General features: G+C 48.3%; 1 protein-coding gene across 6 annotated transcripts in view; it reads left to right on the plus strand.

Annotated features, from left to right (window-relative positions):
* The first annotated feature begins 7,835 nt into the window (after window positions 1-7,835).
* The window catches only part of Arhgap22 (Rho GTPase activating protein 22), a 165,990-nt gene continuing 158,105 nt past the window's right edge, over window positions 7,836-15,720 (plus strand). Inside the window, exons 1-3 of one of the 6 annotated variants that reach the window (XM_052733919.1) lie at window positions 7,836-8,334; window positions 10,817-10,999; window positions 11,102-11,261. In XM_052733919.1, coding sequence (XP_052589879.1) covers window positions 11,210-11,261 — 52 coding nt within the window. In that variant the 5' untranslated portion in view covers window positions 7,836-8,334; window positions 10,817-10,999; window positions 11,102-11,209. The remainder of the gene's footprint in view (window positions 8,335-10,816; window positions 11,000-11,101; window positions 11,262-15,720) is intronic. The other 5 variants (XM_052733917.1, XM_052733909.1, XM_052733913.1 and 2 more) reach the window with 5 other exon arrangements.

Genomic DNA, 15,720 nt, shown 5'->3' on the forward strand with positions numbered 1-15,720 from the left:
CTATGTTTGTGTGTCTGTTCATCTGTGTGTGTCCTTTTATTTATTTTTGTCATGTATGTGGACTCATGCATGTTTGTCTGAGTAACACATTCGTGCAGTGTCCACAGGAGCCAGAAGAGGGCAATCCCCTTGAACTGTAGTCACAGGCAGTTATGAGCCTCTTGTGGGCACTGGAACCCAACACCTGGTCCTCTGCAATGACAGAGTGCTCTTAACCACTGGACCATCTCTCCAGCCCCAGACTAGTGTGACTCGGTAGGTTTAAAACAAGTGCAAACCTACTCTCCCAGCTCAAAATCATGTAAAATCTAAGTAAAGATGAGATATTGTCTATGGAAATTTAGTGTACCAATTGAATAAATGTAAAATACAACACAGAGTTGGAAGATGTAGTATAAGGACGGTTTAATGCTCCTCAATCATCAGTATTTATACTAATGACATGTTGAGATGACACTTTGCCTGTGTTGTGTCATGTAGATCCAAATCCCTTGGGAAACTGATTTCTCCTGCCCCTTTTTACGTGGTTAGTAGCAAGCCACTTCACACCCACGTGGCACATATATCTCTGTTACAGATCCCTAGGCACTGGTTGGGGCTCGGGGGTAGAGCACCTGTCCCCCATGTGCCCCGCCCCGGGTACCACCCTCAACACTTCAAACCATGAAGCCTGGGGCACTGGAAGCCTCTCTGCTCCACGTCCTCCCCTATGTCACTCTGCAGCGTTGGTCACCTCCGTGTGATGGCAGCTCAATCTCTTCGGGCCACACTTTGGCTCGCTCGCTGCTCATTAAGATGCTTCTGAGTTACCAGGCTCCTCCAGGGCCTCCTCCAGCTGTGCAGGTCAGCCTGAGCGTCAGACCAGGGGCTCTTGAAAGTGTACATCGTCCATGCCCACCATAGCCTCTGAGGCCCAGTGGGAACGGGGACGGGACAGCACTTCGCCAGTCCCCCTTGAGTCCCCTTGCCCCAGGGTGTTCTCCTCATCATCCTGCCACAGCCTGTTTTTGAGCTTCTACTGTAAAGCACTATCTCACTAGAGCTGAGGTCAAAGCTGCTGTCTGGACCAGAGCGGAACGAGTGAGGAGATGACTGAGCTCTAAGTGCGCGCCCTCCATCACTTACCCTGCTCCTAGCCTTGCCCTTGCAGGAGTATGGGCTTCACCCGGGCGCTTTTCCAGCTGGTCCCCTGGGCCACCTGGAGACCCCGGAGCCTCTCCTGCTGAGAAGAACTCCTGGGCCCTATGCCAAAGCACTGGGGTGGGGGGTGGAGGTGCGGAGGGGAGGGGCGGCACGGGAGACCACGCACACCCTAAAGAGCATGCTGAGAGCGCCATCTTGTGGTCGTGGTTGTCACTTACAGTCAGGATTGTCTAGTCTATCAGGTGCTCCTTTTTCCTTTCTTTTTAACATTTATTTAAATCCACACACATTTTTACTAGATATCATTATGATTATATTCCATAAAGTGTGTCTTTGTGATTCTCCTCCCCACCCCCTCACCCCTCTGGAATCCCTGTCCCCCCTTGTAGCCTCTCCATACTACTGCCTCTCTCCTGTCCCTGTGTCCTTTAGTCCCCTCGGGAGCATCCTTCATCAACGAACATCACTCCCTGATGGCCCGACTGTTACACATAAACACATCGTGGACTAGGGTCCTCATGCAGGGGGCACATAGGAGTTATTTTTTTTTCTTTCTGAGTTTTGGTCGCCTTAACTTTCCAGATTCATCCATTTCCTGAAATTTTTCATAATTACAATTTTCTTCACAGATGACGAATACTGTTTTTAGTTAGCATGAAAATCCGAGTTACATTTATGATGTTTTTATACATGTATGACACTGTAACTAATCCCATCAGTTCCTCCCCTTTCTCATGCCAAATAACCTCCTTTCCACGCAGATGATGTCAGAGGAGAACCGTATTATTTGTAGTTAATACAGACTCTGCACATCAGGGGGAAGGGTCATATTTTGCCTCCCCACCACTTCTCATTCCTTCTTTTACACTTGCACTATATGTCATATGCATATGTAAATGCAACATACATACATAAAATGTTCACATACAGAAACGTGCATAAGAGAGAAAACATGTGCTGTTTGTCTTTCTGAGTCTATCTCATATACTTAACATGGTTTCCAGGTCTACCCGTTTTCCTGCACATGCTATAGTTTCAGGGTTTTTTTTTTATTATTATTAGTGTGTGAGTGTGCACGTGTATGTGTGATGTGTTGGGGTGGAGCCTGTGTGAGCCATGACTGCATGTGTGGAGGTCAGATGACAATTTCTGGGCGTCCATTCTCTTCCCTCCTTGTTGAAACAGGGCCTCTCTTGTGCCTGCCATGCTGGTAACCCAGGCTAGCTGGCCCACCATCTCCAGGCTATCTTCCTGTCCCCACCTCCATCCTTGACACAGGACAGCTGAGATTCCAGATGAACACTGAAACCATGGTACCTGGCCATGGGTCCCAGGGGTCAAACTCGTGCCTTCAGGCTTGTACAAAAGCACATTTACCACCAGAGTCCTCTCCCCATAATTCCACCTCACAGCTGAATAAAGTCCCATTGTGTGTATGGACCATGTTTTCTTTATCCCTTCATCTGTTGATGGACATCTAGGCTGGTTCCACATTGGTTACTCTTCCCGTTGTATGGCAGAATACCAGACAAGAAGCAATTTAAAGAGAGGAGGGTTCGTTCTGGCTGTCAGTTTGAAGTCAGGGGAGGGGTGAGGCAGCGGTCACTTTGCATCCATAGTCAGGGCGCAGAAGCAATCAATGCTGGCACTGGACTCGCTGTCCGCTTTTTATTCAGTCTCAGGCTAGACCTCCACTGCTGAGTTTAACCCTCTGGAAATGTCTTTGCTGACAGGTGTGTCTCCTGGACCTAGTCTAAATCCAGTCAGGTTGGCAATGAAGTTAACGCATTTTGGCTATAGCAAATGGTGTCTCAGTTAACACGTTCAGGTGTTTCAGGAGGATAGCAGGGTCTCACCTTCAGCGATTTTCAGCAGGAACTACCATGTTGATTTCCATAGTGACAGCACCACTTCACACCTATGCTGGCAGTGGAGAGGGTTCTTACTTCCCTGCATCCTCGCCAGGAGTGTTTTTGTGTTTTGTGGTTTTTGGTTTTTGTTTTTTTTTTTCCCTGATAATAGCCATTCTGTCTAAGTCAAATTAGAATCTCAAAACAGTTTTAAGTTAGATTGCTCTGGTGGCTAAGGATGTTGGACATTTTTCAAATATTTTTCAGCTGTTTGCTTTTCTTCTTTTGAAAACCATTTGTTGAATTTGCCTGACCACTTACTGATCAGATGATTTGGTGTTTAGTTTTCAGAGTTCTTTATTCTGGATATTGACCCCCTGTTAAATGCGTAGGTGGAAAGGGTTTTCTCGCACTCTGTAGATGGCCTCTTCGCTCTGCTGGTGGCTTCCTCCGCTATGCAGAAGCTTTACGTAATAATTTCACACAGTTCATCGTCAGTTCCTGAAACTGCCTCCTATGCCACCGTGTTCTGTTCAGAAAGTCTTCGTCTATGCCTGGGTAGTGAATTGTTTTCCCTGCTTTCCTCAAGCAGTCTCAGAATTCCAGATCTTACATTACGGTTGAGGGGGGTTTTGTGTGTAGGACAGGAGATGCATATCTAACTTCTTAGGGCTGATATTCGGGTTTGCTGGTATCACTAGATGAAATGCTTTCTTTACTCTGAAGAGTGTTTTGAATAGCTTTCTCAAAAAGTAGGTGCTGGTGGCTGTGTGGGTTTAAGCTGGGTCCTCTACTGCTGTCCATGCATCTGACCTGGGCCTGTACCATGCTGGTTCTGTCACTATGGCTCTGTAGTGTAATTTGAGATAAGGTTGTGTGTTGTCTGTAGCATTACTCTTTTGCTTTGGATTGCTTTGGCTATTTTGGGATAGTCACCTGTGCTTCCATAAGAACTTTAGGGTTGTTTGATCTGTTTTCTGAAGAATGCTGTTAGGATTTTGATGGTGATCACATTGACTCTGTAGATCACTTTCCGTAATTTACCATTTTCACAATATTAATTCTGCCAATTAATGAGCACAGGAGGTTTTTCCATCTTTTCTGTTTCTTTCTTCTGGGTTTTAGAGTTTCCACTGTAGAGGTCTTTTGCCTTCCTGGCTGTGTTTCTTCCTAGCTGAGTTTAATCTGTGTTTGGTGTTCTGAAGCTGTTATGATGAGATTATTTTCCTGATGTCTTTTTGGCAAGATCATTATCAATATATTAAAAAAACTGGTTTTTATATGTTGACTTTGTATCCTCCTTCTTCACTGAAAGTATTTACCAAGTCTACTATTCTCTGACAGAGACTTTAAGGTCTTTTATGCATGAGATCATGTCTGCAGACAGGAATGCCTCGCCTCCTCTTTTCTTATTTATAGCCTTTTCTTTCCTTGCCTTGCTTTATTGCTCTAGCTAGGACTTCAAACGTTTTACATTGAGCAAGAGGGTAAAATGGTCACCCTTGTCTTGTTCCTGATGTTAGAGAAGATACTTTCAGTTTTTCCCAACTTAGTATAATGTTGGCTGTAGGTTTACCATGTGTAGACTTTATTGGGTCAGGTATGATCTGTTCCTAGTTTCTACATCTTGTGAGATGGTCCTGGGATTTCTCTCCTTCCATCTGCTGTGTGCTGCATTACAGTTTTAGATTTCTGTATATTGAACCCCTTACTTTCCCAGAATGAAACAATGCTAACTGTGATGTGTGGCCTCCTTAAAATTGGTTTGTGTGTATTCTACGCAGAATTTTTGCCTCTGTGTCATCAGGGAGATTGACCTATAGTTTTCTTTTTGTATGTGTCCCTATCCAGTTGTGGTACCAGGGTAATGCTGGCTTCATAGAATGGGTTTAGAAGCATTCTTTCCCTTTCTGGTTTACAAAATCTTTAGAGAGCATTGCTGTTCGCTTTTCTTTAAAGCTCCGAGGGGACCTGGTGCTGAATCCAGCTGCTCTTGAACTTTTTTGCCAGGAGACTCTTTAACAAAGCGTCAAACGTGTTGCTTGTCATAGGTTTGTTTAAGTTACCTACATCCTCTTGAGCCCATCTTGGTTCTGATAAGTGTGTTTTCAATTTCATTTGACTCCAGAAATTTTTAAATTTCCTTCTCCTTTTCTTCAATGACCAATTGGTCATTTAGGAGCATATTGTTTGAGCTCCACGCAATTGTGTATACAGTTTCTTGGTTTCTCCTATTGCTGATTTCTAGTTTCATTCTACTATGATCTGATAATATATGAGAAATTATCTCCATCTTTTGTGTTTCTTAAGACTTCCTCTAGTGTCTAAAACATGATCTGCTTTAGAGGAATGTACATTCTGCTGTGGTTGGGTGGATGCTCTGTTAAGACCTTTTAGCTGCGATGCAAACTAACTGTGAAAATCCTTGCTAATCCCTTAGTCTGGATGAACTATTCATCCTGGAAAGTGGAGGATTGAACCCACCTCTACTATTGTATCAAAGACCTGTCATCTGCCGTCTGTGTCCATTCATGTGTGTCTTCTGAAATAGGGAGGCCTAAACTTTGGTGCACATAAGCATTGTACACATTCAAAGGATCACTTTTTCTTGGTGAATTGTTCCCTTTATTAGTTTGCAGTGACCTTTTATCTCTGGCTAGTTTTTATTTGACGTCTACACTCTCGGGTATGATTACCGCTGTGCCAGCCTGCTTCTGGCTTGGCTTGGCTTGTAGCTGGGTTTGGTTGCTTGCCAGGCTGCCGTCTGCCCTTTAACTCTGTCTGTGGGTGTGGTTTGGGGAGACAACAGATAACTGGATCACAGTTTCCAGTTCGTCAGCTGGTCTCTACTACACTGGAGACCTGAATCTGTTTGCATTTATAGCTATTATTGAGGGAGTTTTGCTTATTCTTGTAACTTTGGTTGCTTGGTTTTGGTTGGATTCTGGTAGGTTATTTGTTGTTTTCTTTCTCTTCTATTCATGTTAGGGCTTTGCTGATTTACTGTGTTGGACAGGATGAATTCTTTCTTAGTTCATCATCCCGCTCATCACCCCACTCATAAAGTGTATCCTTTGCTGCGCCCTCTTGGTTGGTGTTTTCTTCCTCCTCTGTGTTTTGGGTTCCTAGGTGCCTTCAGTATTGCTGGCTTGGTGGTCATAAACTGCTTTGATTCATGCTCATCTTGATATGTCTTTATGTCTCCACGGATATTAAAAGACAACTTTGCTCACCCCTGTTGCTGGCTTTCCTCTCCAGGCCACGGGTTGGTTAGATCCTTGCTTCATATGTCTGCTTATGTATGTCCCCTTTCAAGTTGCTGATTCTTTTCATAAGTAACTTTTGAATTCTTCATCTGGCATCCCAGCCAGCTCTGCATCTTCATACTTGGTAGCTGAGTTATCATCTTGTGGAGCGGTGACACTGCCGTCCTTTGTCATGTCCCTTGTGTTTCTGCGTTGTGGCTCACACGTCTGTTGGCTTGAATCTCTTTCCTGGTCTCAAAGGGATCCTCTCAGTGAGTGACCCTCTCTTGAAGGCTTCCTCTTCAGAACCATTGAGAGAGGAAAGAACAGCTGCTGTGACAGCGGCAAGAATCAGTCAAACAAGATACAGAAATGCGTTTAAAACCGATGAGAGCCCATGGACGCACCACCAATGCCTGGGGAGAAATATACACCAAGAGAGTGTGTGCCTTGACCATCAGAGTTGTGTATGGTAAATGTGGAAGTTGTAAAGGAATGAGATAAAAGAGAGGGGCAGCGAAGTGGAAACTGGAGGGAAATCAAGTTAAATAAGAGGAAAGAGTGGAGAAGGATGAAAGACTAAGAGACTAAAATAATAATTCATGATTTTTGGATAATGAAAAATCATAAACAGAATAATTTGATAAGTGAAAGAAGAGTAATGAAAGATAAAAATAAAGGATGATTAAAAATACATAGAAAGTCAAAATGTTACAAAGAACACAGTAAAAGTGGAGGCAAGCATCCAAAAAAAAAAAAGGGGGGGTCTACCATGCCCGGCGGTGGTGGCACAGGCCTTTCATCCCAGCGCTCGGGAGGCAGAGCCAGGTAGATCTCCGTTGAGTTCGAGGCCCCCAAACCTGGAGTCTTCCATTGGAGAAAACTGATTTTCCCTCAGCCAGTGGGTGTCAGTCGCAGATTCTTGGTTAGGAGTGAGTGGGTCCCTTAGCAAAGCGCCCGATGTGACCGACAGCACTTGGTCCTCTAGAAGATCCATGGGTTTAGGCATATCTCTATCCGCGCTTTACAGGTTCTCTGGGAGGCTGTGACACTACCCAGTGTCCACCACCAGAGTCAAAATCGATTTCGCCTCAGCCCGTCTCCTCCTTCGAACTGCAGCCCCAGCCACCTTTTCCAGCAAGCCTGGAAGACTTGAGTTTCTTCCCCCGCATGCACAAAGGAGGCCTGATGGGGTATTTTCCAGTGAGGTTCCCTGTAGCTTGGGAGCTGATGCTGTCCAAGAACAGCGGCCCACGTCCTTGCCTTTTAGCATGTTAGCTGAATCAGAGGCGATGCCTGGCAGTGCCTTTGCTGAGCCCAGGTGAGTGAGAGCCTGGCCCATCCTGAGAGAAGGAGACTTTCTGCCCCCCTCCCCCCGCCCCCGCAGTGTGGGCACCTCCCCACTTCTTTCCTGGGCCTTGGTTTTTAATGCCCCTGTGTCGCTTTATGGCTTAGGAGACAGTCGTATCTCTCCTCTGCTACCCAAAGGCTCTTCTTGCTGCAGTTCTCAGGGCCTCATCATAAAGCAAGGCGCGAGGATTGATTTGATGGGAACAAGAATCTTTGTAAGCCCCAGGAACTACACACCGGCAGGTGATGGAGTGTAAGCAAAATTCAGCAGGCGGGAACAAGACCAGGGTCCCGGAGCGTGGGCGGCAGCGCCTCGAAAGACCACGAGAGGGCGCTCCAAACCAAACAACCCGGGAACTCCTCGGCGAGGCACTTCCCCGCAGAGGTCGGCCTTTCACAGGAACGCTTTCCCGAGAGCCGTTGAGGCTGCTGCAGCCTTAAGAGGCCAGCCAAGGATTGCCGTCAGAGCATCATCCCCCAGAGGCACCGAGGAGACAGGAAACCTGCATCCTGCCTGATGATGTTCAGCCTGGGTTGCATCCCCTGGTCCTGCCAGCGGGCTCATCCCATGGGAGCCCGAGGCAGGACCAAAGGCAGGGAGCCCACGGCTCGGGCTCCCACGGGGTTGAGAAGAGGGGCGGCAACCTGAGTGCTCCCTCTAGGCGCCGAAGAAGAAGCCCCCGGAGGATCAGGCAGAGGTGGAGAAGCCTGCTCTCCAGGTTCAAGTGAGCAGAGATGAGGTCCAGGTGAGCCAGGACTTCACTCTCGCACACACCGCAGGGCTCTCACCCAGCAGCGACCCTGTGCTGGGTGAGTGGGCAGCCAGGGCTGCACAAATTTCCAGACCACGGGCTGTGAGTTCATACTTTAAAGATGGACTTTAAAACCCCTCCTAAGCCACATTGAATTTCTGCGTGGCTGGGAGCATCACGATTCCCCAGTGAGAACCTCCCCCAGGTGCTGTCAGGTGTCAGGTAAACGTGTCTGGTACACAATCCTATGCCCGCTGTTATTAGTGCCTGCAAGCGGAGTGATTGGAGGCCACAGGGGCACTGGCCTGAGTCCAGGGCAAACTGATTTGTTGTGTGCATGGTGCGGAGCCATGGCTAGAGCTGAGTCATGTTCAGGGAGGCATCCAGCTCGCCCTCTGAAAGCAGGCCCCTGCTGTGCTTGGCTTGGCTGGGTGGGGCCTGCTCTTGGCCTGGCTTAGAAAAGTGGGTTAGGGGAAGGCTGAGGTGGAGGGTGGAAAGCGGTTTCTTTCTCTCTTTCACGGAGGTGACCCCTCTCTACCGCATCTCCCACAGTAGCAGAGGGGTTTTGGAGCCCCCAGCCCCGACCCATTATGGTCTCCCAGCGTCTATTCTGGCCCCCAACTCTCTCCTCTGGCAGCCCTCTCTAGCCTTGTGACAAGTAGCCCCGCCCAGTCCCCCCCCCCCCCAGAAACCAATCAGGACGTCCACTGGTTTGGATCTAGTCTCAGGTGTGCTGGTTAGTGCCCCCCCAAACAAGCCCTAAGGAAAGAAGGGTTTTAAAGGTGATTGGGGGAGGCTCCTTGGTTCTTCTGAGACTGGAAAATCTACCCTTTCCTCCTTCTGGGTGGGAGAAAAGAAATATTAGCCCCTGGAGCTGATCCCACCCAGAGGGGAGGGTGGGAGGGAGGAGGAAGGAAGAGGGGGAGGAGAAAACACCCCAGAAGCAAACAGAACAGGAAAGAAACCCAGACTTGGTTGACAGTGTCAACCTGCTGGATCCAGTCTTGCCAGCCACCAGGGTCATGAGGATGTTCCTCCTAAAGGAGTCAATACATGAATTCAACTCTAACTTTACTCTTGTTTTGTTTCGTTTTTTTAAACAGGGTCTCATGTAGCCCAGGCTGGCCCTGAACTTACTATGTAGCTACGGGTAACCTTGAACTTCTGATCCTCTGCCTCCACCTCCTGAGTGCTGGGATTACAGACATACACCACTCCTGGCTTTGTGTCCTCCTAGGGACCAGACCCAGGACATGGACCCAGAACTTCCATTCCAAGTCTTGCTACAATGGGTTTGGGGGTGCCCCCCACCAGTGTCCCACCCATCCTCAGTCCACCTGTGTTTTCAAGCCCTGTGTGCCTCTAGGACAGAAGGAAGGTGTCATTCCAGACCAGTCAGGGTCTCTGAGGTCAGTACCAGCTCCAGGTCTTCATCTCCAAGCTCCAGCTCTGTCTCTGCCCTATCCCTGGAGGCTCCCAGCTCAGCTGTGAACTCTGGGCTATCTGTGCTCCTGGGCCCAAGGTCATGCCGGCATCTTGGGCCTGAGCTCTTGTAGATGTCATGTTTAGCCACTTTTTCCTTCTCTTAGCTATCCCAAAGACAGTCTGCCCTCTCCATTCCAGGTGCTGTCCCATCACTTCCCTAGAGACCGCTCAGTGACAGGAACTGTGCCCAAATGCTAAAGTGTGAGTCAGAAGCACTGTGACCAGGCACAAGCCACAGAATGCCGGCCACTAGTCCAGAGCCCCAAGCTTCCGTTGCCTGTGGCATGGTGAAGAACTGATGACAGCCCACATCCCAACCCCCCCCCCACACACACACACACACGCATCCCTACCTCCCCCACATGCCTACGTCCCCCACATCCCAACCCCCCCCCACACACACACACATCCCTACCTCCCCATATCCCTACCTCCCCTACATCCCTACCTCCCCCACATCCCTACCTCCCCCCACACAGCTCTACCTCCCCCACATTTCTGCTTCCCCCACCAGGGCTCACATTGTAACTTCAGGCCTGATTCAAGCTCAGCTTGTAGAGGCTAGCCGAGTAGAGACAAGGTGAGAAGGGGAAGCACATTCTAGGCTTCTCCTCCCAGGAGGTGCTCCTCCATCTGCAGATACATCAGATGCATTAAGGCAGGTGACATTGTGCCTGCCACCTTAGAGCCCAGCTTTGCCTTAGGTCACTAGGGCTGCTGTGTGATGTTGATGACGGCAGACACACCACTTGGCTACTTACAGCCAAGTTTGTTTGTTTGTTTGTTTGTATCAGTTTTCCACGACTGTAGATGACGTAATGGATGGTGTAAGGACAGATTTCCAAAACTAAAATGGAGAAGTGGCACCCTGAGGATGTGACATGGCTTTCCTGGGCTCCACCCCTGCACCTGGATCACAAGCCCCAGATGCCACCCGTGCAAACCGGAAGTCACCCCACATGTTCAGAGGAATTTGCACATGTTCCCTTAGGTCCACGCCGGCTCCTTGGAAAACCCAAATGTAGCAGCTAGTGCTCCTGGCTCACCGAGTCCTCGCTTCCGCCGACGAATCTGGCATCTGTTCCCTCTCAGAGGCGGCTGTCACTGCTGGTCCCATTTCACAGATTTGCGGAACTGATACTCTGACTTCCCCGTTTGCTCTCAGACCCCCAAGGTACATGCTGCGCAGAGAAACTCATTCCCCACAGCAGGCTTCGTGTTGGAAATCCAGGCAAATGCCTGTAAAGGGCATTCTAAATATATTTCTTTACTATAGATGCTGATCGCCTGCTACTGAAACCAGGAATTAGCTTGTCTGCCTGAGGATGTGACTGCTGCCTTCGAAAGAAGCTTCGGGAGAGATCTGCCGATTGCCAGCTTAGCGATGCTGCCGACGGCTTCCAGCAAAAGAAGAACCTTCGCTGCCAGATACTTCAGTAAGGATTTGGCGGTGTGGGCATGACTGTGTGTGTGACTTCTTGCTTGAGGGTGGGGTCGCTCGGGGCCGCTGAAAGAGCCTCCTCGGTCTTGTGGGCTGTGGGCGCTGTGCAGTATACGGGCAGGGCTCAATCTTTCTTCAGTTCCCAGCACTGGCTGGTGCCCCAGCACTCAGCCCTGTATCCCAGCATCTGCTCTATGTCAGCCTGAAAAATGGGCTCCAACATGACAGCAAATGTCAGGGGTCCTGGACTCCATTTGGTGTCCATGAGGACCACCATGTCCGTAACCTGCTCGGACACTAGGTCAAGCTTCCACAGGGAGAGTAGTGCATCCCATGGCTCCTCTGCCAGGAAACAGCCCAGCCTGGCAGTGAGCTGAAAGATGTGGATGATGGCTGAGTAGCCCCAGGAAAGTGCTGGGAAGGAAGCAATTAGCCACAGTGGGACTATTGTCTGTTTGAGTCATAGGCAGATGCTGGTCGGTGTGCTCTGAAGGTGCTGGTCCCTTCAAGAGCTGAGTCTTGTAGGTGCTGGGTCACACCAATGTAGGTCCAGAAGGTACAAGGTCATACAGGCGCCTAGCCTTGCAGGTGCTGGGCCTTGCAGGTGCTGGGTCATATAGGTGCTAATTCCTGCAGGTGCTGACTAGGTGTACCCCTCAGGTGCCCTACCCAAATGTATGGGTACTGGCAGGACCCCAGACAGGAAGGAGCTGGTTATGTTTGTAGCTAGCAGATGTTCTCTGGTAGTAATGACCTGAGAGCTGAATTCCAGAAACAGAGATCATCTGTGGTATCCTCAGGGCCCCTGGTCCTGCCTTAGAAACTGAGGGAGCTCTTCAAACTCCCCAGCCTCCTCTGGAAATGTCTGCTTAGCTGTCCTAGGTGGACCCCAGGCTTCGGCACATCATTATGTCACCGACAGCATCAGGAGAAAGTGAACAGAGCCACAGGGTTTGGACTGCAGCTGCGCCGTTGTCTTCCTGAGCAGGCATATGTGGGGTGAGGAAAAAGTTTCCTCTTTCACAGAGGCAGAGTTCAGTGGACTGGAAGCTTGGACTGGGCTCTGAGTCCGGGCTAGATTCTAGGTGGAAGCTCCGCTGGAATCGATGTACAGAGATCAGAGGAGAAATCAGGCTGGGGCGGCTGAGATCACAGTATCTGACAATCTCCGGGTGTTTGCCTCCAACTGGGGTCACCGTGTTATCCAGCTCCAAAGGCAAAGCCCTGGCTTTTGTGGAAGGATCAACTGCCAGATTTGTCTGATATGATGGATTATGCCCCCACCTCCAGGGGCATGTGCCCACTGTTGAGAAAGGAACAAAGGAGATGCTACACGAGAATTTAATGAATGAGGTCGCATTGATTTTTATATTAAAGTAAAATTCACATGGCAGAGAGTTAGCATTTTGAAGTGTAAAGTGGCAGTCCATACATGCAGCATCCTGTGTGGCCACAGCCTCAGACTAGCTGATGAACATTGCCACCGTCCATGTCGTCCTGCACGGACTACACAGTCCCCACACACAGGCATGACAGCCACCAGTCTGTCTGTCTGCGTGGACTTAGCTGCTGCACAGATCTGATAAGTGCATGTGTGTCCGTCCCTCTGGGCCAGGCCTTTCACACTCAGCGCGCTGTCATCCGGGTTCATGTGTGATGTAGCGAGTATCTGTGCTTTCTTCCCGCTGACGGCGGTGATTTAAGCGACGATCATCTCAGACCCGTAAGTGACTTTGGGGAAAATGGCAATGCCGTTTCACAGAAGGCCTCAGAGAGGGGAGGTGTTAGGGGGCTGTGGGGACAACTTCTCTCTCTTCATCCTGTTCTGATTCTCTCTCTCTCTCTCTCTCTCTCTCTCTCTCTCTCTCTCTCTCTCTCTCTCTCTCTCTCTCTCTCTCTCTCTCTCTCTCTCTCTCCTGGTTTACTCAGGGTTCTTTATGGAACAGGACTGATAAAATATATATGGGATTTATTGTAATGACTTACAGGCTGTGGTCCAGCTAGTCTAACAATGCCTGTCTCCCAACAGAAAGGCCAAGAATCTGGTAGTTGTTCAGTCTAAGAGTCAGGATGTCTCAGCTGGTTTATGTCAAAATTCCAAAGAAGTGGGTTCTAAAACCAGCAAGGTATTAAAATACTCCAATAGCTGCCTCTGCAGGAGGATCCTGAACTTGCTATCGAGAGTGAGGGCAAGCAGACAAAAAGCAAGAGCTTCCTTCTTCCGTGCCCTTTCGTGTGGACTGCCACCAGAAGGTGTGGCCCAGATTTAGGGTGGGTCTTCTGACCTCAGATGATCCAGTTAAGAGAACTCTCTCACAGACATGCCCAGCTGCTTGGGTTTTAGTTGATTCCAGATGTGACCAAGCTGACAGCCGAGATTAGTCATTATTCACTCCTGGAGAATATTATTAAGGAACGTAAGTTCACTCTTGATTGATGCTTGCAGGGATTTGAGACAAATGTATACTTCTTGAGGATTAAACCCCTCTGCTGGACCTCACCTCCATCGCTTCGTGCACCGTTCTGCCAGAGGGCCTGCTGGAACTCCCCTTGTAGTAGGAAGCCAGTGTTACTTGTCCAGATGCTTTTGTGCCTCGTGGAGAGTCACCTAGTTTATGTCTGGGTTCTATTGACGTTGACAGATGAACAGACATACAGGTACTGCATCTCTCAGGTGTCAGGATTAGGTCGAGTTCCTGGAATGGACTCTATTTACTAAAGGTTTATATGTTCACATCTAACCGGAATTTACGTTCTCTAGGCACTGTTGTGTGTGTTCATGAGGAATGGTGGGCAGCAGTCTACATTTGTATAATCCTTTGTCTGTCTTTGACATCAGAAGAACAGTGACTTCAGAGAGTGAGCTGGGCAGAAACCCCCTTTCTTTGTCCGTCCTAGTTAAGGTTACTATTGCTGTGATGAAATACCATGACCCAAAGCAAACTCACTTCCACATCTCTGTTCCCCATCAAAGGAAGTCAGGGCAGGAACTGCTGGAAGCAGGAGCTGAAGCAGAGGCCCTGAGGAATGTGCTTCCTGGCTTGCTCATCATGGCTTGCTCAGCCTGCTTTCTTGTAGAAGCCAGGACTACCAGCCCAGAGATGGCCCCACCCACAATGGGACCTCTGACATCAATGACTGGTTAAGAGAATGCCCTGCAGCTGGATCTTGTGGAGGCATTTTCTCAAGTGATATGTCCTCCTTTTAGATGACTCTAGCTTGTGTCAAGTTGACATAAAACTATTGTCCAAGTTTGCTTTCTGTTGCTGTGATAAATGCCATGACCAAAATCAACTCGGGAAGGAAAGGATTTATTTGGCTCACCCTTTGAGGTCATAGTTCACATCTGAGGGAAGTCAAGCCAGGAGCTGAAGCAGAAACCATGGAAGAAGGCTGCTTACTGGCACATTCTCCACCTCGTGCTTAGTGAGCTTTCTTACATAGCCCAGGACCGACTTCCCAAGGATGACGTTCAGCATCAGTCAGTCAAGACAGCCTCTCCCAGATATGGCTAAAGGCAATCTTATTGAGGTAATTCTTCAGGTGAGGTTTCTGCTTTGTGGGTGACGCTAGCCCAATGGTTCTCAACCTGTGGGTTGTGACCCTTTTGGGAGTCATGTGTCAGATATCCTACATGTCAGGTATTAACATCATGATTCATAACAGGAGCAAAATTACAGTTATGAAATAGTAACAAAATAATTTTATGGTTGGGGGGTTACCACAACCTGAGGAACTGTATTAAAGGGTCACCGCTTCAGAAAGGTTGAGAACCACGGCTTCAGGCTGTGCCAAGTTTTCAGTAAAGCTAACCAGGACAGTCCTTTGATGGGGACTTTTGGAAGCATCATTGTTCAGGACACTGGGTAGTTGGTTGTCATCCTGGGGTTCTGCCTGCTTTGTGGGTGCCCCCGCTTTTGGGGCATTGTTTGCTCATGGCGGTCCTTTATAAGCCTCTGTAGATCCTGTGGTGTTGACGCAAGGTCTGCTTTTTCATTCCTGGTACTTTTTATTATTATTGGTCAATCTGGTTAAAGGTGTGCTGAGTTTTTCCATCTTTTGAAAGAACTTGTTCTTCCTTCACTGATTTTTCTCTCATGTTTTGTTTTTTCTGTTTCATTGTATGTCTCAATGTGCTCATCTTTATGGCTTCCTCTTCATTGGGTTTGGGTCTGGCTTGATTTTACCAGTTTCTTAAGGTAAAATTGTGCATTATTGATATTCTAAGGGTGGCACTTGAAGTTAAAATTGTGTTAGCTTTCAAGTATTTGACAATTTCCAGTTATTTTTCTTTCTGTTATTATTTCCAATTTAAGTCCAGTATAGTCATATAATGTACTTTGTATAATTTCAGTTTTCAAGTTCATCAGAACTTACTTTATTGCCTAGCATCTAATCCACCCTAAAGACATCTGTATGAGGCATGCTTTGTGTGCCCATTAAGCTCAATTAGC

The sequence above is a fragment of the Peromyscus californicus genome, unplaced genomic scaffold, assembly GCF_007827085.1.
Source record: "Peromyscus californicus insignis strain IS unplaced genomic scaffold, ASM782708v3 Scaffold_12__1_contigs__length_115047231, whole genome shotgun sequence".
NCBI lineage: Eukaryota > Metazoa > Chordata > Mammalia > Rodentia > Cricetidae > Peromyscus > Peromyscus californicus.